Source organism: Balaenoptera physalus (assembly GCF_965194825.1).
Source record: "Balaenoptera physalus genome assembly, chromosome: 14".
Classification (NCBI taxonomy): domain Eukaryota; kingdom Metazoa; phylum Chordata; class Mammalia; order Artiodactyla; family Balaenopteridae; genus Balaenoptera; species Balaenoptera physalus.
The window spans coordinates 60,961,007-60,985,661 of NC_138893.1; the positions used below are offsets into that span (position 1 = coordinate 60,961,007).

The following is a 24,655-nucleotide window of genomic DNA, read 5'->3' on the forward strand; positions in this document are numbered from 1 at the left end:
CCTACACAACCCACTGAACCAACCTTAGCCACTGGGGACAGATACCAAAAACAACAGGAACTACGAACCTGCAGCCTGTGAAAAGGAGACCCCAAACACAGTAAGATAAGCAAAATGAGATGACAGAAAAACACACAGCAGATGAAGGAGCAGGGTCAGAACATACCAGACTTAACAAATGAAGAGGAAATAGGTAGTCTACCTGAAAAAGAATTCAGAATAATGATAGTAAGGATGATCCAAAATCTTGGAAATAGAATAGACAAAATGCAAGAAACATTTAACAAGGACGTAGAAGAACTAAAGAGGAACCAAGCAATGATGAAAACCACAATAAATGAAATTAAAAATACTCTAGATGGGATCAATAGCAGAATAACTGAGGCAGAAGAAAGGATAAGTGACCTGGAAGATAAAATGGTGGAAATAACTACTGCAGAGCAGGATAAAGAAAAAAGAATGAAAAGAACTGAGGACAGTCTCAGAGACCTCTGGGACAACATTAAACGCACCAACATTCGAATTATAGGGGTCCCAGAAGAAGAAGAGAAAAAGAAAGGGACTGAGAAGATATTTGAAGAGATTATAGTTGAAAACTTCCCTAATATGGGAAAGGAAATAGTTAATCAAGTCCTGGAAGCACAGAGAGTCCCATACAGGATAAACCCAAGGAGAAACACACCAAGACACATATTAATCAAACTGTCAAAAATTAAATATAAGGAAAACATATTAAAGGCAGCAAGGGAAAAAAAACAAATAACACACAAGGGAATCCCCATAAGGTTAACATCTGATCTTTCAGCAGAAACTCTGCAAGCCAGAAGGGAGTGGCAGGATATACTTAAAGTGATGAAGGAGAAAAACCTGCAACCAAGATTACACTACCCAGCAAGGATCTCATTCAGATTCGATGGAGAAATTAAAACCTTTACAGACAAGCTAAAGCTGAGAAAGTTCAGCACCACCAAACCAGCTTTACAACAAATGCTAAAGGAACTTCTCTAGGCAAGAAACACAAGAGAAGGAAAACACCTACAATAACAAACCCAAAACATTTAAGAAAATGGGAATAGGAACATACATATCGATAATTACCTTGAATGTAAATGGATTAAATGCTCCCACCAAAAGACACAGGCTGGCTGAATGGATACAAAAACAAGACCCATATATATGCTGTCTACAAGAGACCCACTTCAGACCTAGAGACACATATAGACTGAAAGTGAGGGGATGGAAAAAGATATTCCATGCAAATGGAAATCAAAAGAAAGCTGGAGTAGCAATTCTCATATCAGACAAAATAGACTTTAAAATAAAGACTATTACAAGAGACAAAGAAGGACACTATATAATGATCAAGGGATCGATACAAGAGGAAGGTATAACAATTGTAAATATTTATGCACCCAACATAGGAGCACCTCAATACATAAGGCAAATACTAACAGCCATAAAAGGGGAAATCGACAGCAACACAATCATAGTAGGGGACTTTAACACCCCACTCTCACCAATGGACAGATCATCCAAAATGAAAATAAATAAGGAAACACAAGCTTTAAATGATACATTAAACAAGATGGACTTAATTGATATTTATAGGACATTCCATCCAAAAACAACAGAATACACATTTTTCTCAAGTGCTCATGGAACATTCTCCAGGATAGATCATATCTTGGGTCACAAATCAAACCTTGGTAAATTTAAGAAAATTGAAATCGTATCAAGTATCTTTTCCGACCACAACGCTATGAGACTAGATATCAATTACAGGAAAAGATCTGTAAAAAATACAAACACATGGAGGCTACACAATACATTACTTAATAACGAAGTGATCACTGAAGAAATCAAAGGGGAAATCAAAAAATACCTAGAAACAAATGACAATGGAGATATGACGACCCAAAACCTATGGGACGCAGCAAAAGCAGTGCTAAGAGGGAAGTTTATAGCAATACAAGCCTACCTCAAGAAACAGGAAACATCTCGAATAAACAACCTAACCTTGCACCTAAAGCAATTAGAGAAAGAAGAACAAAAAAACCCCAAAGCCAGCAGAAGGAAAGAAATTATAAAGATCAGGTCAGAAATAAATGAAAAAGAAATGAAGGAAACAATAGCAAAAATCAATGAAACTAAAAGCTGGTTCTTTGAGAAGATAAACAAAATTGATAAACCATTAGCCAGACTCATCAAGAGAAAAAGGGAGAAGACTCAGATCAATAGAATTAGAAATGAAAAAGGAGAAGTAACCACTGACACTGCAGAAATACAAAAGATCATGAGAGATTACTACAAGCAACTCTATGCCAATAAAATGGACAACCTGGAAGAAATGGACAGATTCTTAGAAATGCACAAACTGCCGAGACTGAACCAGGAAGAAATAGAAAATATGAACAGACCAATCACAAGCACTGAAATTGAAACTGTGATTAAAAACCTTCCAACAAACAAAAGCCCAGGACCAGATGGCTTCACAGGTGAATTCTATCAAACATTTAGAGAAGAGCTAACACCTATCCTTCTCAAACTCTTCCAAAATATTGCAGAGGGAGGAACACTCCCAAACTCATTCTACGAGGCCACCATCACCCTGATACCAAAACCAGACAAAGATGTCACAAAGAAAGAAAACTACAGGCCAATATCACTGATGAACATAGATGCAAAAATCCTCAACAAAATACTAGCAAACAGAATCCAACAGCACATTAAAAGGATCATACACCATGATCAAGTGGGGTTTATCCCAGGAATGCAAGGATTCTTCAATATACGCAAATCAATCAATGTGATACATCATATTAACAAACTGAAGGAGAAAAACCATATGATCATCTCAATAGATGCAGAGAAAGCTTTCGACAAAATTCAACACCCATTTATGATAAAAGCCCTGCAGAAAGTAGGCATAGAGGGAACTTTCCTCAACATAATAAAGGCCATATATGACAAACCCACAGCCAACATTGTCCTCAATGGTGAAAAACTGAAACCATTTCCACTAAGATCAGGAACAAGACAAGGTTGCCCACTCTCACCACTATTATTCAACATAGTTTTGGAAGTGTTAGCCACAGCAATCAGAGAAGACAAAGAAATAAAAGGAATCCAAATCGGAAAAGAAGAAGTAAAGCTGTCACTATTTGCAGATGACATGATACTATACATAGAGAATCCTAAAGATGCTACCAGAAAACTCCTAGAGCTAATCAATGAATTTGGTAAAGTAGCAGGATACAAAATTAATGCACAGAAATCCCTTGCATTTCTATACACTAATGACGAAAAATCTGAAAGTGAAATTAAGAAAACACTCCCATTTACCATTGCAACAAAAAGAATAAAATATCTAGGAATAAACCTACCTAAGGAGACAAAAGACCTGTATGCAGAAAATTATAAGACACTGATGAAAGAAATTAAAGATGATACAAATAGATGGAGAGATATACCATGTTCCTGGACTGGAAGAATCAACATTGTGAAAATGACTCTACTACCCAAAGCAATCTACAGATTCAATGCAATACCTATCAAACTACCACTGGCATTTTTCACAGAACTAGAACAAAAAATTTCACAATTTGTATGGAAACACAAAAGACCCCGAATAGCCAAAGCAATCTTGAGAACGAAAAATGGAGCTGGGGGAATCAGGCTCCCTGACTTCAGACTATATTACAAAGCTTCAGTAATCAAGACAGTTTGGTACTGGCACAAAAACAGAAATATAGATCAATGGAACAGGATAGAAAGCCCAGAGATAAACCCACACACATATGGGCACCTTATTTTTGATAAAAGAGGCAAGCATATACAGTGGAGAAAAGACAGCCTCTTCAATAAGTGGTGCTGGGAAAATTGGACAGGTACATGTAAAAGTATGAAAATAGAACACTCCCTGACACCATGCACAAAAATAAACTCAAAATGGATTAAAGACCTAAGTGTAAGGGCAGACACTATCAAACTCTTAGAGGAAAACATAGGCAGAACACTCTATGACATACATCACAGCAAGATTCTTTTTGACCCAGCTCCCAGAGAAATGGAAATAAGAACACAAATAAACAAATGGGACCTAATGAAACTTAAAAGCTTTTGCACAGCAAAGGAAACCATAAACAAGACCAAAAGACAACCATCAGAATGGGAGAAAATATTTGCAAATGAAGCAACTGACAAAGGATTAATCTCCAAGATTTACAAGCAGCTCATGCAGCTCAATAACAAAAAAACGAACAACCCAATCCAAAAATGGGCCGAAGACCTAAATAGACATTTCTCCAAAGAAGATATACAGATGGCCTACAGACACATGAAAGAATGCTCAACATCATTAATCATTAGAGAAATGCAAATCAAAACTACAATGAGATATCATCTCACACCGGTCAGAATGGCCATCATCAAAAAATCTAGAAACAATAAATGCTGGAGAGGGTGTGGAGGAAAGGGAACACTCTTGCACTGTTGGTGGGAATGTAAATTGATACAGCCACTATGGAGAACAGTATGGAGGTTCCTTAAAAAACTACAAATAGAACTACCATACGACCCAGCAATCCCACTACTGGGCATATACCCTGAGAAAACCATAGGTCAAAAAGAGTCATGTACCAAAATGTTCATTGCAGCTCTATTTACAATAGCCAGGACATGGAAGCAATGTAAATGTCCATCGACAGATGAATGGATAAAGAAGATGTGGCACATATATACAATGGAATATTACTCAGCCATAAAAAGAAATGAAATGGAGGTATTTGTAATGAGGTGGATGGAGTTAGAGTCTGTCATACAGAGTGAAGTAAGTCAGAAAGAGAAAAACAAATACAGTATGCTAACACATATATACGGAATCTAAGGGAAAAAAAAAAAAAAAAAAAAGGCCATGAAGAACCTAGTGGCAAGACGAGAATAAAGACACAGACCTACTAGAGAATGGACTTGAGGATATGGGGAGGGGGTGGGGTGAGATGTGACAGGGTAAGAGAGTGTCATGGACATATATACACTACCAAATGTAAAATAGATAACTAGTGGGAAGCAGCCGCATAGCACAGGGAGATCAGCTCGGTGCTTTGTGACCACCTAGAGGGATGGGATGGGGAGGGTGGGAGGGAGGGAGATGCAAGAGGGAAGAGAAATGGGAACATATTGTATATGTATAACTGATTCACTTTGTTATAAAGCAGAAGCTAACACACCATTGTAAGGCAATTATACTTCAATAAAGATGTTAAAAAAAAAAAAAACAAAAAAAACTTTGCTTTTAAAAAAAAAAAAATGTATTAAAATTGTGAGTTCAAGGGAATATGTTATATATTTTTTCTACTCTGTATGTTTTTAATAATTTGAAAATTAATAAAAAAGAAATATTGTGAAGAATACCTTAAAGCCAACTGATGAAATTTTCCCGTAATTAAAATGGGTACATCCAGGTTGGGATCGGGTAAGAGACTGGGGAGCCTGCTTGGTAGCAGATCCTCAAGGAGGTAGCAAGACCACTATGGTGCCAGAACCCAATGCATTTCAAGTCTACACATGTTCCCTGGAAGCAAAGAGCCATGAAGGGTATAGACAAGGAGCTATCACAGGCAGTTGTGGTGACCTTGATATTACTTGACAGTCCTCTAATTTCCTGGCACCAAGCACTGATATGATTCTAGGAAGTAGGGAGACTCCCCCTCCAAATGACTGAGATTGAATTTCCCATCTAGCTGCTGGAAATCAGGGCAGGCTGTCATATTTTATTTGATTAAAGAGAAAAGAACTGCAATGAGACACCACTTCCAAGCCATTAGATGGCTATTATCAAACAACAAACAAACAAACTAAACTAAAAAAAACAAAAACAAAAACAAAAAAAAAAAACACCCCAGAAATTAACAAGTGTTGGTGAGGATGTGGAGAAATTGAAACCTTTGTGCATTACTGGTGGGAATATAAAATGGTACAGCCACTGTGGGAAATGGCATGATGGCTCCTCAAAAATTTAAAGAGAATTACCGTATGATCCAGCAATCTTACTTCTGGGTATATACCCAAAAGAAGTGAAAGCAGGGACTTGAATAGATATTTGTACACCCACATTCATAGCAGCATGACCCACAATTGCCAGAAGATGGAAGCAACCCAAGTTGCTTCCATCAACAGATGAATGCATCAACAAAATGTAGTATATACACACAATGGAATATTACGTATCCTTAAAAAAGGAAGGAAATTCTGACACATGCTACAACATGGATGAACCTTGAAGACGTCATGCTAACTGAAATAAGCCAGTCACAGAAGGATAAATGTACGATTCCACTTATGTAGGTTTCCTAGAGTAGTCAAATTCATGGAGACAGAAAGTAGTATGGTAGTTGTCAGGGGCTGGGGAGTTAGTGTTTAATAGGTACAGAGTTTTAGTTAGGGAGGATGGGAAAATTCTGGAGATGGACGCTGATGATGCTTGCAGAATAATGTGAACATACTTAATGCCACAGAACTGTACACTTTAAAATGGTAAATTTTATGTTATGTATATTTTACCACAGTTTAAAAAAAGAGAAGAATAAATTGATATTTATTACATGTAAAAAAAGGGGGTAGGAGGGTATTTACAAACCTAGAAGAGAAGCATGAGGCCCCCTTTCTCCAGCAGAAAAATAGATTCAGTCCATTTCTTTACCCCTTAACATCCTATTGAACAGAAATGGCCAAAAAAATGGGAAAAATACACACACACACACACACACACACACACACACGAATATGCTTTGCCTGGTAAGTAATCAAAATATGTACATATGTGTATATATGTATGTGTTTATATATATATATACATATATATATAAAAATCATGTGCAGCCTCATGAGTAAACAAAGGAATGTAGGTTAGAAACGACAGCAAAATGCAATTTTTAACCTATCAAATTGACATCTTTTAAAAATTACTAACTTCTAAAAAGAGATCAAAACTGTTAGAAGTTAAAATTTTCACAACCTCTGCATAGTAAGTTGGCAATATATATCACATTTTTTAAGCATGTTTTTTGACTCAATATTTATACTTCTAAGAATCTAGCTTAAAGAAATAATCAAGGATGCAGACAATAATTTGTAATATGTTTAGTTAAGCATTAGTTAGGATAGTGAAAAACTGGAAACAACCTACATAAACACTAATAGGAAATGGTTGAATAAATTCCAATAGATCAAAACAGTGGAATTTAATGCAGTCATTTGAAAATGTGCTCTCAAAGCATACTTCCCTGTCTGGAATAGTTCTATGACATAATGTTAAGAGAGAAAACCCAAAATATGTAACAGTAAAACCACAATGTATTATGATCTTCATTCTATTAAAACATAAGGTGCGTGTAATGTGTGTTTATATATATAAATTATATATACACACATATGAAGACTATAGGAAAATATAAAAATCTTAACAAAGTTCTCAAGGTGGTGAGATTTTGAGTGATTTTTATACTTTTTCTGTATTTTTACAAGGAGCAGACAGGCTGCCTATTGACCTTGTTTTAAGGTACTTCAGAGGGCAGAACCAAGACCAGTAGCATTAGAAAAGCAACTGAAGCTTATATGAGAAAGAAATTTCTAACAAGCAGAACTTTCCAATGTGCAGCAGACCTCTGGGGGCTTCCCTCTGCCATCCTGAGAAATGTGATCACTAAGTGGAGTATTCTACCATGGGGAGAAGTCACAGGAACTGTGCTTCTCAGCTCTGGCTGAGCCATCACCACCTGGGGGAAGGCAAGGGAGATGGGGGTTGAGGTGGTAAAATGCAGATTTCTGGGCCACACAACCCCCCACCTATCTGAATTGAAGCTCCAAGGCTGAGCTTTGGAAATTTGCATTTTCTTTAAATTTCTCCAGTGGTTTCAGAGGCGGCTAGATAATTTCTGCACTGGAGAATCCACAGATTAGAAGATTTAAGGTTGCTTCCAGTGTGGGAACTCAAAGCAAGTCTGGGACTCAAAAGTCTGGAGATTGTCTGACTATTTACATTATAAAACCAAGGAGAGCAGTACAGATAAAAAGGAAAGTATGCTGGATGGGGCTGGGATGGAGAATGGAGTAACGTGAAGATCAGCACTGCCCAGTGTTTAATAATTTAGGCACTTAACCTCCAGTCTTGGGGCCCCTCACGTTGTAATCCGAGTAAGAGAATGTTCTTGTTCTTAGAAAAATACATGCTGAAGTATTTAGTAGTAAAGGGGAATTTTTTGTCTACAACTAACTCTCACATGGTTCAGAAGAAAAAAAAATTAGATAAGGTGATGAGAAAATGCAAATGTAGCTAAACTAGAAATTTAAGTAAAAGATAAATGGACAACTTTGTCCTATGTTTGAATCTTTTCAGTAAGCTTGAAATTTTATTAAAATACACTGTTACCCCCCCACCCCCCAAAAAAAGATAATTAAAAGGCAAAGCAAACACAATGGTAATCCCTAGGCCACTTAACTCTAAATCACCAGGCATGCTTTTGCATTCATTCATTTATTCAACCAACATTGATCAAGTGCCTATTCTGTACTAGGCTCTGTATTCAAACCACGGGATATATATCAGAGATCCAAACACTTTCCTGCCCTCACACTGGTCACATTAGAGTTGGGTTAATATAAAATGCAGATTTGGAGGACCCAAGGCTGAGTGCATTAGAATCTCTGGAGAAGGGCCCAGGGATCCATATTATATAAAACTTCCTGAGATGTTGCTTATATACACTAATGCAGTGCTGTTTTCCAAAATATGGGCTTTGACCCATAGCGGTTTATAATAGCAGTTTAGTGAGCCAAGATTTTTTTTAATTAAAAGAACAGAAAAAAGAAAAAGAGAAAAAAACAGAAAAAGAAAATAAGAAGGCTGACACACAGTAAGCGTCACTATTATTTCATAAAACTTTTGCTTGCATGCCCTGGGTCACTAAGTAAACTGGGTTTCATGTAGAAGACCACTGCTGGGAAATGATATATAAAATATATCACTTGTCTTTTCCTCTCTAGCCCCTGTACCCAACAGTTCTCCCTTAATCCAAATCAGGGGTTGCTGAGATGCTGGGGCACATCCACTGCCTTGAGAAGCAGCAGGCTGTTCTGGGAATTTGACTCACTGGTCATATTCCTGATGTAATGGCACTTCCTTTTCCTTCTGCATAGAGCCCAGAGCTGCACTCTCCCACAGATGGCAATGTCTCCAGCACGTCACATCGTTTTCTCTGAAGGACCCAGCGTAGCACAGCACACTGTCTGTCCTGGCACTCTCTGGCAGAGGTAGAGCCACCGCAAGAAAGGAACTTCTGAGACCAAATGCTGCCACTTGCTGAGATGCTTTTTTGGGGGACGAGAACACAGGGCATAACACAACCAATTTTCCAGGCCAAAGTGCTGGGTATTTAATTCAAGCCCCTTGTGTGTGTCTGGTTGAAATCCTAGGCAGCCCATACTTTCTGACCCAGATGAGAGATAACGGTTGTCTTAAATCAAAATGAAACAGGCTGGGGTTAGCAAACCCACATGAAATGCGCTGAGGAGTCCTCCCAGGGACCTGAGAGCCTGCTGCACTGACCAGACCAGGGATGTTCGTGCGGTTGACTTGTGAGCTGGCCACGCAAGTTTTGTTGTCACTAAGAAGAGAAATCCAAAGGCTAGTTCAGCATAAATGGTCCCCTGGCTGCACTGAGGGCGGTCATAGGTGAGTCATCAGCAGTGTGGAGGCCTGAGAAATGCTGCTTTCATCTCCGTCTCATGGCAAGAGGAGGATCTCTTAAGGAACTGAAAAATGGAATTACTCAAACTAAAAACTGCTGACCTCACCAGGACGATTCCTTTCCTGACCCGAGTCTGGGAATTGCTATTGGTAAACCCCCCAAAATGAATTTGCTCATCAGAAAAGGGCAGAATGAGATACTCTCAGATACACTCGGTGACATGTTCACAGCCTTAGAAGCCAACCCTTCCCCACCTCAAACCAAAGCACTGAAATTCTTGATTCTCTGCAGTTGTGGTAGAAATGCCCTCTATCAAAAGCAGGCTCCAGTACCGCAAGCCAAAGATAAATAACAGAGGAAATCATGGAGACCATGACCTCTTGGTGACCCCTTGGAGCTAAATCTTTGCTAGACCTCAGAATATCAAAAAGGCCACCAGCCCGCCAGCCACAGTTTATGTATGAACAGCCTGGAAGCCATCTCCGCCTGCAGAAGACCGGCTCTCTAGAAGCGTGAGAAGAGAAATTTCAAAGGAATTTCTTGTTCTATTCCCCAAAGCAAGGGTGTGTTGTTTAGGTGAAGAACCCCCTTCTGAGAAATGAGCTCATTGCTGGGGCTCTGCAAGGGTCACCCTGAAAAGGTATTTGCCTGGGAGTTGGGATGGTGCCTATCTCCCATCCAGTGTGAGATATTAGTATTTGAAAAATGTGTTCTCTCACTAACTAGCAAGAAAATGAACCTCAGGATCTCACAAGGGCCTTCTTCCCTGGTAGATTTCAGTTATGGATGCAAATCAGCAAACATTAGGGAGTGTTTGCTAGCTGACAAGGATTGTGCAACCTTCTCCGAGAATGCTGAACAGAATCGGACTCCAGTTGCTCCTGGAGGGAAGCACTGAGCGGACGGAAGCATGAGGTCCCCTCTCGAGACAGTGTCACAGCATAGGAAAGACACTCCTGGCTACCACTTTTGGTTTAGAAGCCTCGGAGGCACAAGACAGCAACTGAGGCTAAAGGAAGCCAGTATCTAACGGCCAGGGAGTGGCCCCGAATTGCTCTTAGAGTGTCTGGCCTGAAGACTGAGGCAAAGTCAGCTAAATCTTCAGAATAAAAGGTGTGGAGAGAAGCTGGAAGATAAACCTGACCCTGAGTCTAGTAGGAAGGAGACCTTGACCACAGGAGGGATTCAAACAGATGGAATTTGCATCTCTTGGTTTTTAGAATCACCAGGCAGTACAAAGGTCAATTAATTGATAGAGATTATATACACAGACATAGATGTCATTGGGTTTTTTGTTTTTTACCCCTCTCTCCTCTTATCAAAGAGGTCATCTCTCTCCCATAACCTAAAATGGCCTCAAAGTTTAGAAGGCTCCTGGGTCCTCTTCTCAGAATATAAAGGATTTGGGTGAAATAAGTGGATTTCCAAGTATGCTTTAGTCATGCAAGTTGTTATTCAGACAAAATCTTCTATTGTCTTGTAAATAAATGAATCACATACAGGAAGAGTAACCCTTCAGGTGGAAACAGTTCTCCCCCTGGGTTCCTCTGAGGTTTCCACAAAGTACAGTTTAAACCATGACTAAGAAGGACTTCTCAGATCCTTGCTGGCTGATTCTGGAACTTTGTGACCCTGTGACAGATGCCCCTCAGAATTTGTGACTTCTGTCCTTGACCCATCATGAGGCAGTCATCCAAATGGCTTATCTAAACCTTGTGAACCCCAAGTGTCCTATTTCAGCAAATCCACCCTCTAGAAGTGAGCTCGCCCAGGCCTTGGTTTGATGATGGGTGAGAATGACCACTCAGAACTAGATAATGTCACTGTCGCTTTGGTTTTCTGCCACCGCATCAGACAAGCAATGAAAAAATATGAAATTAAGGGAGAAAAAACTAATAAAACTCTTTCATGCACAGGACCTTAGTTTAGTATACTAATTCTGTTCACATGTAAAGAACCTGCTCTCAGGAATCCCATTGTAAATACTCCTTTGTTCAGAGAACTGTCAATTCACACCCACTCCTTGTGAATGCTAAACTAGAGTCTTGTGCATGAAAACATTTTATTCAATCTCATGGTTATAAAATATTCTTTAAAGTTGCCAAAGAAATCTGATAGGTTTGATTCACCTGGATTTTGCTTTTTCCCCCAGAGAGGATATGCCTCCTTGTGTTTCACTGATCTTTTATTGTGGACTCCAACAATTTGCTGACTCCAGTGAACATTTGTCAATTGTCTCCCTAACATCTATTGCCTTTCTTTCCAAAGACTTCTTTTGGATACCTTCTCTTTTCCTATCCTCAGTTCATGTGGTCCAAGATGGGGCATCACCACTATGCCTGACCTAATCAGCGCTTCATGCTGTGTTGGCCACAGAAACTGGATCGAGGTAAAATAAACATGAAATAAACTCATTCTATCAGATTGAAGCTTGGGACCTTGCAAGAGTTTTCCACTGGACTTGGATTTGAGAAGATCTGACACCAGAGCTTCTGTAGCCATGCCACTGTAGAGGGCAGGTCTAGGAAGCTGCCAGGACTCCCACAGGAAGTTCAAGAATAAAGCCAACACGCTAGAAAGTAGAGCCAAGAAATGGAGATGAACTGACACCTGAAGCCATCATTTGAGCCCGAATCCCTCCCTGGCCTTTTTAGTTATGTGAATCAATAAATTCTTATTTGGCTTAAACCAACCTGACTCAGGTTACATCACTTGGAACATAACAAGTTCTAATTTATGCAATGACCATGGCGCTATTCCTAGAAAGGAAGAATTGTTGCTTTTTCTGATGTATATCTGTTTAGTTCACCAACATTACTTAGTAGTAGTAGCATGGTAATTCCTACTTATTGAAGATTTTTTCCCCTAGGCACTATATCTACAGCTTTCCACGCATCAGCTCATTGGTACTATTATTATCTCCATTTTACAGATAAGAACACTGAGATGACCAATGTCATAATAGCTTGAAAGTGGCATTGGGGCTTCCCTGGCTGTCCAGCGGTTAAGACTCCGTGCTTCCCCTGCAGGGGGCATGGGTTTGATCCCTGGTCAGGGAACTAAGATCCCACATGCTGCACAGCGCAGCCAAAAAATAAAATAAAATAAAAAATAAAATAACTTGAAAGTGGCAGATACGGAATTTAAACCCCAATGTGCCTGACCCCATGGCCCATGACCACCTATTATGTGGTAGGCACTGTGTCAGCACTAAGGACAAACATGACATATGTTGTCCTTGTCCTTAAGGAACTCTCAATGAAGTGAGAGAGATATACCACATGTGGGAGCTATAGGGCCAACCTTCTCCCCGCCCCATTTCATACTAGGGCCATATCTAGTCAGTGGCAATTGCTTTTTTCTCAACCAGACATGGTACCACATCCCTGAAGCAGGGGAGGACACTTGGAAAGGTATGGAAAGTTCTCCGGTTGTCACAATGACTGGTTGGCAGGGGCACCACTGGCATTTAGTGGACACAGGCTGAAAGGTGCAGGTCTATTCTGCCCAACAAAGAATAGTTCCACCCAAACTGTCAATAGTGCCCTAGACGGTGAAGTTAGATATTGAAATAATCCAACCTAGAACTGGTGGCAGGTAAAAAAGAGATCCAATTAGGGTTGCTTTAATAGAAAAATCAAAATAAAGTTCAAAAGTCTGTGAAAAGCACATACTAAAACAAAGTGTAAATCCGTAGTGTGTCCTTTGACCACTGCCAACGATTCATAGACCCTTTTCTGCTTATGAGCAAATCTTACAGCAAAGTTTCTCCCTATGATGATAAGCACATAGAATTCCTTCCTTCCCAAGATATTTAAGATCCAGATTTCCCTGAGAAGAGCCAGCCCTGGCAGGCTCTCATCCTTTCCAAGTGTGGCCTCTGAACCCCTTACAAAGACATTGGTCCTGTCTGCCCTTCTCCATCTCCGTTTCCAGATTCTGTTCCCCTCTTCCTCCTCACTCCTTCTCATGCCTCCCTTCCCTCATTAGGCATCTTTTTAAAATGTACCCAAACCCAAAATGTGGAGGTCTGACTATATTGTTCAAATGTCTACAATGTGTAGGTTACACATTCTCCCTAGTTAGGGTTAGCGTTATGTGTGGGTAGTGTTTTCCTTCAGGAACCCAACCACTTCTTGTGTTTTGCAACATCGCTTCTATGTGGCTTCTTGGGTTGGCAGCAATGTATCTTCAAACATCTGCCAAACTACCAGGGTCTTCACTCTGTGAGATTTTTAATTCATTAAACACAGAATTTATGACCTATCAGTTTGGCATTCTGAAAAGCAGACACTGAGATCCAATGAGACGTAGAAGGGAAAATGCCTGTGAAGGATAAAGAGTACAAGGAGCAGAAGCAGGTCTGGAGACTTTCAGACAACGATGCTGGTCTGCCACCTTGAAAGGAGAGAAGGAAGGAGGAAGACTGGGTAGTGCAACCTTGAGATGATCTCAGGCTGGCCCTGTGAGCACCAGGGACCCAGAGCAAAGACTGCCTGCCTGGTAGAGGAAGAAAGGGCTCAGGCAGAAATGGCCCAGCTCCCGTGTCTCCAATCTGTTCAGCTCAGCAACTGACCACCAGCCAACTACCTTCCTCGCAGCACGTTCTCCGAAAGGCAGATCCGAGTGGTACCCCTCCTGGCAGCCACATATGGCATTGCGGGTATGTTAAAAGTGGAAGTCAGTTTGGCATAAGGTGTGTGGGGAGTGTAGTTAAAAGAAAGAAGATTGCCTTGAAAGTAGGGGTCTGAACTGTGACATGATAAAACCATCAAAACCAGAATAGGATCTTTCCGTCTGGAGGACCAGGTCTCACCCGCAACTTCTAGACTGTTGGCCTGGTTGAAAGAGGATAATTTCACCACTTTAAAAAGGAACAGAATTAGAATGCCAAGAGTGCAAAGTATTCTGGGACTGCTGGGCATCCAACATGCTGTGTTAATCATAAAGGGGAAAAGCCCTCTGTTTTGGCTAGAAATCAGGGGAGTTATTTCGGGAGCAGCCTCGTCAGTGACCCAGACATTTCCATTTGAGTTCCAAAGCTCTGAAGAGCATAAGTCTTGAGAGACTTTTCCACTGGCCCGTGTTTCTTTCTCCATAGGGCTTTTTTGCACAAATCTGCTACAAATTCAACGTTCACCTTCTCAAGGGAGACTGCAGAGAAGCAGATCTTTGTCATCAGAGACAGTGAGCTTTCCTGGGAAGTGACTTGTCTGCCCATTCAAGGGACCTCATGGCTCACAGTCACCTGTCTTAACCAGCCTCATAAAAAAAGCATTCAGAATGCTATACACACCAGATTTTACCAGCCTATCATCTGTCAATAAAATGCCCCATATCAGAAAGCCCAACAAGTGACAATCACTTCTACAATTTTTATGATGTCTTCTATGTGAATTTCTCTAACCTGAGCCATTGGATGCCTGAGAGATGAGGGAAAAGGGATTCAAAGAAAAGTATTGCATGATGCAAACCCTAATGGGATGATAGACCAATTCTCTACTCAAGTAAACTCAGACCCCGCTCTTACTCAAAAGGGAAGATAAACCAGTTACAGTATCCAATATTAATTGTGCACTTCTGCATGATCCCATTTAACATTTAGACCAACTCTATCAAGAAGGTAGTATTTTTATAATCCTCTTTGGAGAAATGAGGACATCTAGTCTCAGTGTGCTTAAGTTATTTGCCTGAACTAACCCAGGGAGCAAAAGACTGAGCTGAGACTTGAACCCAGGCCATTCTAAGTCCAGAGCCTGGACCCTTAACCACACTTCCCTATCTCCCAATGATTGTGATCAGGGCTGATTCAGACTTTGGGGGAGCCTGAGCTTATACGTTTGGCGGGAGGCAGCCCTCTTTAAGAAAAAGAAAAATGTATATGAAAACAAAATTCAATACAGGGCCTTAGAAGGGGTCCATGCAGGTGAGGGAGGCTGAAGCCTAAGCTCCATTACCTTCCCAGTAAATCCGCTTTTGATTGTGATAATGCCATTATTGCCAACAATGTTAACGTGAAGAATAATAATTATTCTTCAAATGCAAATATATGAAAATCTGGTTGGATTAGGATTTTAGGATTTACTTTGGAAAACAAAGCTGTTCTGAGTGCTTAGAGACCCCACCTGCTCCCTTCCCAACCACCATATAATTCCTCTGCATCTGAGTCATACCCCACCTGCTCAGATTCTCTCCACGTTATCCTTGTATCTCTATGGATCTGCCTCACTTTCAGTTTCTTAGTAATAATTATAATTCTAGCTAACATTACTAGAGGTGACAGGCACTGCTCTAAGCAATTTTCTCATTGCTTGTTAGAAACTTTTCAGATGAGGAAACTGAAACCCTGAGAAATTAAAGTTTGTCTCTGAAAGCTGCGTTCTTAACCATTATGCCAGAGGGCTTCCAATAGCCTAGGTCAATCAGACATTAACGCAGGCAGACTCCACAGAGGCCAGAATAAAGTACAATAATTACAATGTCTTGATAAAGTACCAAATATAAGGCTAGATATTCTGTAAGTCACAGACTTAAATGCCTTGATCAGAATCCCCTTTAGGCACCTGTGAATAGTGCAAGATCAAAAATATATTTCAAGTCAAGTCAGCAGTTCTGAGACATACAAGACCTTGAAATATGTGATTTAATTGATTAGAAAGACGTTTTTTCCCCTGGGTTGCCATTGCTGAAACCCAAAAAATAAGCTTGGCAGTGCCTGAATTTACATATTTATCATAAGTTTTATACTTCTTTCGTCATTATCAAATTACCCATACCAGAAAGTTGTGCTTCCCCTGAAAACGGGTCGGGTCGCCAACCAGGAACCGTGCCTGAGGAAACTAGGGAGGTTGTGTCAGATTATCTGGTCAAACTGGCTTGGCAGTCTTCCTGGGGCTGAAGCACCATGGAGAGTGCGTATCTGAGTCACGTTCCTTGAACTTCAATGTTTGAAGGAAACTCAAAATTTATCTAGTTCAAACCCCCTTCATTTACAGATGAAGGCAGTGAGACCCTGAAATACCAAAGGTCACAGAGCTAATGAGCATCATTCATTCAGAAAACTAATTGAACTGATTACGGGGCTAGGATAGAGAACTTTCCACTGCCCCATGCTGTCCCATGGCTAAGACATACCATTGGGCACAGAATCAGTAATCCTGTGATTGTTTTTAGAAAAACTTCTATCTATGATGTACACGTACAAGGTTTTCATTGGTCTGGGCTCTGCCTACCTATCACCATCATCTCCTGCACTTCCCCAGTATGAACCCTTCTTCTTTATATTTCCCAGAAAGTGCTCACTATGCGCTCTTGTCTCAGCTCAGGCTGCTGTAATGAAATACCGTAAGTTGGTGGCTTATAAACAAAGGAAATTTATTTTTCATAGTTCCAGAGGCTGGAAGTCTGAGATAAAGGTGCCAGCATGGTTGGGTTCTGATGAGAGCCCTCTTCCAGGTTGCAAACAGCTGACTTCTTGCTGTATCCTCACAAGGTGGAAAGAGGGGGCACTAATTCCATTCACGAGGGCTCCACCTTCATGCTCTAATTACCTCCCAATGGCTCCACATCCAAATATCCTCCCCTTGGGAATTAGATTTCAACACATGAATTTTGGGAGGGGGACACAAACATTCAGTCCTTAACAACTCTCACTGCTCTGAGCCTTTGTGTAGGCTGCTTTCTCCATCTGGATTGCCTTTCTTCCTATTCACCACCATATGAATTCCTTCATTTATCAAAATTCACAAGTGTCACCTTCACAGTGAAACTTCCCATGAAGACTGCACATTCCCCACACATTCATCCAGAAAGGATTAGTTTGATCCCTCTTCTATTCTCTCAGTGCACAGTTCTCAGGGCTTTTAGCACTTGCCACATTTTGTTTTGGCTCTTGGTTTAATTTTATTCCCTCCATTTAACTCTGAACTGCTTAAAGTCAGAGACCCAATGTTGGTCATCTTTTTAATCACTTACTGCCTAGGCTCTAGTGGGTACTAAAAATACTGTAACAATATCAGTAACATTCAATCCCTACAATAATCCTAAAGGGAAGGTGTGGTAGAGGTGGATACTACCAGTGCTCACCAAGGCTTCCGGTTCTCTTCTTAAATTTAGACATGGCCACATGACCTGCTTTGGCCAATGAAATTTAAGCAGAAGTGATATATGTCACCTCCACATAGAATTATCCAAGAACAGGTACTCTTTTCCCCTGCAGTGGTGGGCCCTAAAGTCTTGTGTTGGATAGACAACATCATAAGGTGTGGAAGCTTCAGTCACCCTCTGCTGACCCACACTGGACATATAGCATGGGTGAGAAATAGATCTCTGTGGTTTTAAATCACTGATATTTGTATTTGTTACTGCAACATGACTTAGCCTTTTCTGACTAATACCAAGAGGGTCTAATATTATCCTCTTTTTATAAATGAGTTAAGGTCACCCTGGTGGTAGGTGGCAGAGTGAGGGTTCAAACTCTCCTAGGTATAATGTTAGAGCTTGTCTTCCAGACCGCTAAGGAATAGAGAGGGAGAAAATAAATCAATCTTCTTCCACACTGAGCATCCCAATTGTTGCTTCCTTTCCAGCTTCCAGCCATTGTCAGGAATTGGTAGAGCGGCTATTCCTTCAGAGGATATCTAAGCAAGTTCTCCCCTACCTCCTTCCCGTGTGCAGGAAACTAGGGGCATCCACAATGCTCTTTAGCTTGAGAGATTTGTGCTTATCGGTAACAGAGCATCAGAGACTGCGCTTTATTTCCCCCACTTCCTCATGACCTCTGTGCCAAGGATCCCCAGATCTCCAGCGAAGGGATGAGCCCGTCTTTTCCAACATCCAGACATCACAAGCCCCTAACACTCCAAAGTAGGAGTACCTCTACAGAATTTGATCAAATGGTTCCTATTATGACCTAATGGCCAAATCTTAGGCCTGGGATTTATTACTAACCATCACCTTAACTCACCTTGCAGCTTTGAGTTTAGCACTTTCCCCATTATTTCAGTTTGTCCACTTGTAAAAGAGAAGAATGACCATTTGCCATCATCAAATAATAATTGTGCTTTGCATGGAAATGAGCAGTCATGATTAGCATACATAACAGGGTTATACAGTTAATATTAATTATTTCATGTATTTCTCACTGCGGCCCTAGGAGAAAGGCATTATTATATCCTCTGTTTATAGCCATGGAAACTGAGGCTCAGAGAAATTAACTAATTTGCTCAAAGGTGTCAAAACAAATGAGTTATGAAGTCAAGGTGCAAACATGACTTTAAAGACTGTTCTTTCCACAAGTCAAATTAGGTTTTATTTAATAGGATTCAGAATGCATAGTTTTAAATATTTATGTTCGGTGTCCAAAGTCCTCTGAAAATGTATGCCTAAAAGACTCTCTTAGAGTAATTACCATTAAAGTCACAGTCAGTCAATGATATTTATAAACTACCCTTTATGTCCTACCAAGAAAGACAATAACATTTTACATTCCAGACCCCCTTTCAACTTCTCAAAGTACTATCCATATCAACTGATGCATTTTATTCTCTCAGAAATACTATGATTCCTGAGAGATGAGGTCAAAGAATTTGCCTAGGCAATTGTAAAGTCTCCTGATTCTTCATCCAGTGAAATTTCTTTTGGGAGGAAGAATGTGTGTTTATGCATGTGTGATTTAATTATTCTATTGGATTTTTTTAGGTAAAAGAACCAGTGTTTGTTGTAACAAACCAAACAGTACAGATGTGATTTTGAGATGAATCACCTTCCTCATTCTTCTTTCAATCTCACCTTCCCAAAGTTATCCATGGCAATGGATTGGTGTATAATCTCCCACTTTCACTCCAGAAGAAGAAAATCCACGGTTTCTAAGATAATATCATAGACTGAGTCATGTAGTAAAATGCACGTCCTCCAGGAAGTCAGGAAGTGTGATTTTGATAATTTTTAGCACAAGAATCCATCTGAGACTCTCTCACTGACCCTAGAGTCTATTGCTGCATCCCCTACTCATCTCATGCCTGAATCCCTCTTCCTAGCTCTAGGCCTCTCAGCCTAACCAGTTACAAACTAGGCTCCCAGGATTAATTGGCACTTGTTGAGTTCGGTGTGTTCCCAGTTTCTCACCCACTTGACATAATATGTGTTCATCCTTGTGCATAAAAATTATGAACCAAACCCACTCTGTCACCCTAGCCAGCTGCCCCTCAATTTCTACTGAGGGTATTTTGTGGTGTCTAAGGATGACTTTACAAGAACTTTAAATTGGGAGTGAAGTCTTGGTACACACAGGGCCATCTAAATAACTGATCCTGAAGTGCAAAATCCCTGAATGCAGCAGATCATCCACTAATCCCTTCCTGCCACTCTCCTGACAGTGTAAGAGTGTCTCTTGGGCTCTGTCCTAAAATTGGTTTACAATCGTTTAACTTACTCTCACATCACATCAATTTTGACATTATACTGTGATTTACATTGATTTGAGGCTGCCATCAGGATGAGCTCATAACTATGTCAAAACCTCTGTTGAGTAAATAAAGAACTGATTTTGAATGTGGAGAATGATGGAGGATGGAAAAATCACGGAAGAGGACCAGAAACAATGCAAGCTCAGTAGGGAAATTTTAGACATCAAACATTTTTTTTAACACAAAATACCAAAGGTCACTAGTCTCCCACATCAAATACACAGACAATTTTTTTTTAAACAAATCCATTTCAGTCTGAGTCTTGAGACAAGTCTAAAATATGTGATTCTGCAAAGAAATTTCTAGGATAATTTTAAATTTGTTGTTTTTAAAAAACGAAGGAGGAACTGTTTGGGATGGCGGAGGAGGGAGTGGAGAAGAATGGCACCATCTTCCTCTCCATCCTCCTTCAGCACGTGGACTTCAACCTACCCAGAGACGTCGACATCTAAATAACTGATCCTGAAGTGCAAAATCCCAGAATCATACTCACTTGCAGGCCTAAGATGCCACCAGAAGGGCAAAGCAGGCTCCAAAACGTGGCGTTGTGCCTGCTTTGAAAGAGCTAGTAGCCCCCTCTGTACTCATTTAAGGCTGCCTGGAGCACCAATACTTCGCCCAAAAGCAACTTCTGCATCTATCTTGGCAACAGTTCAACAAGGGGATGAGGTTTGGCCAAAGGTGGGTGGAATCAGCCTGAACATGTTCCTTCGCCCATATTATCCTGTCTGAAAAAGGCAGATGGAGACGGAAGGCTTTCAGGCTGAGTTCCCGCCTACCTTAACTGGAAGAACTTGCGCTCTTTCACATCTGCAGCTGTGTCCTCCTCAGGGAGTTGTCCAACTAAAAGTGATTTTAAACATCTGTCAGCTAAATCAGAGCTCCAGATTTAGCACTCAGGAACATTATGTGGATTCGTGATGCTCGCTGGAGGACGCTGGATCCATAAACCAAGCTCACATGAGACAGCCGGGTGGTACTCTGGTTGGTAATTTCATCTATGACACACTTAATTTGCCTGCACATTTATGAACGTTATGTAAAGGGAAAGAGTGACCCTTTCCCTGCAAAGAGCTTTCGGAATTACTGCAAGATCAATAGCCAGAAGGGAGAGTCTTTACACTGGAACACTGACTGTATTCTGATCCAGTCATTTGCCTGGAATTAAAAAAAAAAAGTCCCAACGGGCTCATTTTGTCTGAAACTCTATTTTCTGCCCTTTCTGGTGCAGCTATAACTTTGCTCCTCCTGCTCCTACCCATCCTGGAGGAAGAGAAATTCTGCACATAATCATGATTCCAAGTTGCCATCTTTGAAGATGTCAAGCATGGGAGAACCATCCTCGCCCTTCACTGGTTGGATGTTTCTGAAGATATGTACTACTGTTCAGGAGAACTATGAAGCCAGGGCTTCACTCAAACACTCTCTCTTTGCTGAGGCAATAATCCTGGATGATTGGCTAGAAATCCTTAGTGCATTATGGGGGTTTGAAACCCATCCTGTCAGTTCCTGAGACCATGGTACCCTTGAAGGGAGACAAGGGGTGACACAGCCTTGCAACTCACTATGGGTTCCCAATAGATGATTGATCACAGTGGACTACAATTTGTGAATTTGCTTTGCTTAGGTTAGTACAAAAGCTCACAGCCTCCAAAGTCCATTTCTCCATTAAGCCTTCCCTAGTTCCTCAGACAGAGTTACTCCCTTCACTGAGCTCCCAAGACAGCCTGTGGGTGCCTCACATCTGGTATGAATGTGTGATTTTGTTAGGCAGTGTCTTCAGATGCCATTGTGATCTCTAAGGAAGCAGAGATAGCATTTAATTTGTCCTGTTTGTACTCCCAATATTAGGACAGGCCCAGAGACTGGGGCCAACTGACATTTTGTAGATAGTGAATAAATGCACGAGCGATGGGCACTAGTTTGAACAGCTTAAGAATATACCATCCAGAGGCAAGGAAAGGTGGTTCTGGTGTGGGGTTGATGGCATGAGGGGAACCCTTGCAAATGTACCCCGGATAATCCACACATGGATAGCGCCTGTATGCAGGGAACTGACTCAACACAGGTTTCTCTTGCTGTTGGAGAGAGGGCAGTCCTCTCAAAGGTACCAAAGCCCAGACGAGGACAGCCAGGAGCTAGGACACAGGAAAAGCAGTGCCGTCTGCATGGAGTTGTTTGAGGGGGCTGAGCAGGGAGGGGCTTCTGCCTCAAAATGTCTTCTTTCTGTAAGTAGAGTGTTTGAAATGTATTCCTGAGGGCATTTTGGTTCTTCCTTCTATTCATCCCACCTCTGGGATGACACACTCACCTTAGGAGGTCACTTAAGGTAATAGTTAAAACCAAAGACTGTAGCACGAGACAGATCAGGGTTCAAATCCTGGTCCATAATTCACCAAGGTGCATTATCCTGGGAAAATGACTAAACATCTCTGAGCTAACTCATTAGGTAGTTGAAGGGATTAAATGAGCCAGTGTGAGTAAAGTAGCTGGCCCATGGCAAATGTTCAATGTAGTCAATAATATCATTACTATACTTAGTTTGGACTCTTTCATTTGCAAATGATTAAGAATGAACCTGGCTTAATAAAAAAACTACAGGTGTGTCTCACAGAAACCAAGGGCGGGAATGTACCTGGGCCTCAGGATACCACTGTCCTGGTCTGCACATTTGCTCTATTCTCCTCTCTCAGCTTCTTCTCTTCTCAGGTCCACATCCTTGGGGGAGAAAACCCACCTCTCAGCTCCTAAGCTGACATATTGCAGATTCAGGTCCCTAAACATAGACCTACACAAGTCTTTTTTCCTGGCCTTAATTTCGCGTTTCTGGGGAAAGAATCTGATGGACTCACCTTGAATCTGATGCCAGTCCTGCTCAGTCAGCTACGGCAGGGCTCAGGCATAGGTCAGGCGTAGGTCACAGCTACACCATGGCCTCCTCTCCCTGGGGCCCACTTTATTGGTAGGGATGCTGGCAGAGAGGGAGGGCATGGGGGGTAGAAATCATCATGAGGTACAGATGCTATAAAAATACCTTCAAACTACTATGATGATGAACATGGGGCATTTAGAAATGTGAAGAAACGTATGAAATGTCCTTCTGTGGGAAAAAAACCCAAATATTGCATACATGTTGTAATCACAACTAGATTCACTTATAAATGTAAAGATTTATAGGGAACATAAAGAAATTGTCTTTATGTTGCAGTGATGATTTTTTTAATGCCCCTTGATTTAGTAACAAAACTTTGTTGCATGTGGAAAGCTCCTACAAGGATTAATAACCCTTGAGCTGTTGCCACCTAACACCTTAGCAAGGATTAGCTGACAACTGGCTTGAGAGCCAGGCCCCAGGGGACAGATCCAGGCCTGGGGAAGAGGAGGGAGGGAGCAGGGACGTGCTAAGGGCACTGGAGACAAGCTTCTTATTCCTCACAGTGTATGAATACTGTGACCGGACCCTCTCCTCCTGGAAAGGCAGATGCCTGGCTTAGAATTCTGAAGTCTCCATCGTATTTTCACAGGACATCAGTGAATTTCAGGCCGAAGACACGGCAGCTACCAGAAAACTCCTTTGGTAAATAAAAAGGCATCAGAAACGTTGTGAAACGCACCACATGGTTTTCAGGGCAAGGCCGGTGCCAACTTCTAAAGACCCTACAGACTAGATCTAGAAACATTTCTGTAGAAACAAATATGCCCACGCTCACCCCAGCAGCTTCCGGGCCCATCTGGCACTCTGTCCCCGGGTCCCACCCCTGGACCCAGTGAGGATAACCCTGGAAAAGTCTCTCCATTTGGGCTTTGGCACCCTGCTTCCTCAGCCTGAATGTCAGTGTGCTGCTGCCCCTAGCGTTTCCCCCAGGGATTGGGCAGGACAGATGGTCACTGTCATGTTAAAGCCAAAGACTCATGAAGAAACTTTGAGAGCATTGTGAGAGCTTCACTCCTACCCCAGAGACAGACCCCTGAGACTCCGGCCTGGACAGTGCCCCAGGCTCTGAAATGCAGTGGGCAAATCACATCCACAGCCCGGGCTGCAGAGTAGAAAAATTGTTTTTGAAATTGCTCAAGTTGGCTGCCCTGAGACATTGCCCAAATGTTTCCTTAAACTCTGCTTTTATCTTCAGCAAAACTATATAAGGCCAAAGCTCCAGAGAAATTCACTGCCCCCTAAGGAGCGAGTATTCAAGGCCCAAGCATTAGAAGATCAAGCTAGAGACACTTCCCTTCTGTCTCCACAACTATTGTCTTTTTTTTTTTTTAATTTTTATTGGAGTATAGTTGATTTACAATGCTGTGTTAGTTTCAGGTGTACAGCAAAGTGAATTAGTTATACATATATATATATATCCACTCTTTTTTTAGATTCTTTTCCCATATAGGCCTTTACAGTGTATTGAGTAGAGGTCCCTGTGCTATACAGTAGGTCCTTATTAGTTA

The 24,655-nt window shown here is 41.2% G+C and overlaps 1 protein-coding gene across 14 annotated transcripts in view; it reads left to right on the plus strand.

The window, feature by feature from the left end:
• RNLS (renalase, FAD dependent amine oxidase) overlaps positions 1–24,655 on the plus strand; it is a 327,690-nt gene that overhangs the window by 287,266 nt on the left and 15,769 nt on the right. Inside the window, exon 8 of one of the 14 annotated variants that reach the window (XR_014253096.1) lies at positions 18,335–23,789. The exons of 11 other annotated variants lie outside the window; for them this stretch is intronic. Coding sequence is in view for 1 of the 3 variants with exons in the window: in XM_082423900.1 (XP_082280026.1) it covers positions 9,196–9,258 (63 nt within the window). In the remaining 2 variants the exon portion in view is untranslated. Of the gene's footprint in view, positions 1–9,195; positions 12,435–18,334; positions 23,790–24,655 lie in introns of those variants that run through there. 2 more of the 14 variants (XM_082423900.1, XM_082423897.1) reach the window with 2 other exon arrangements.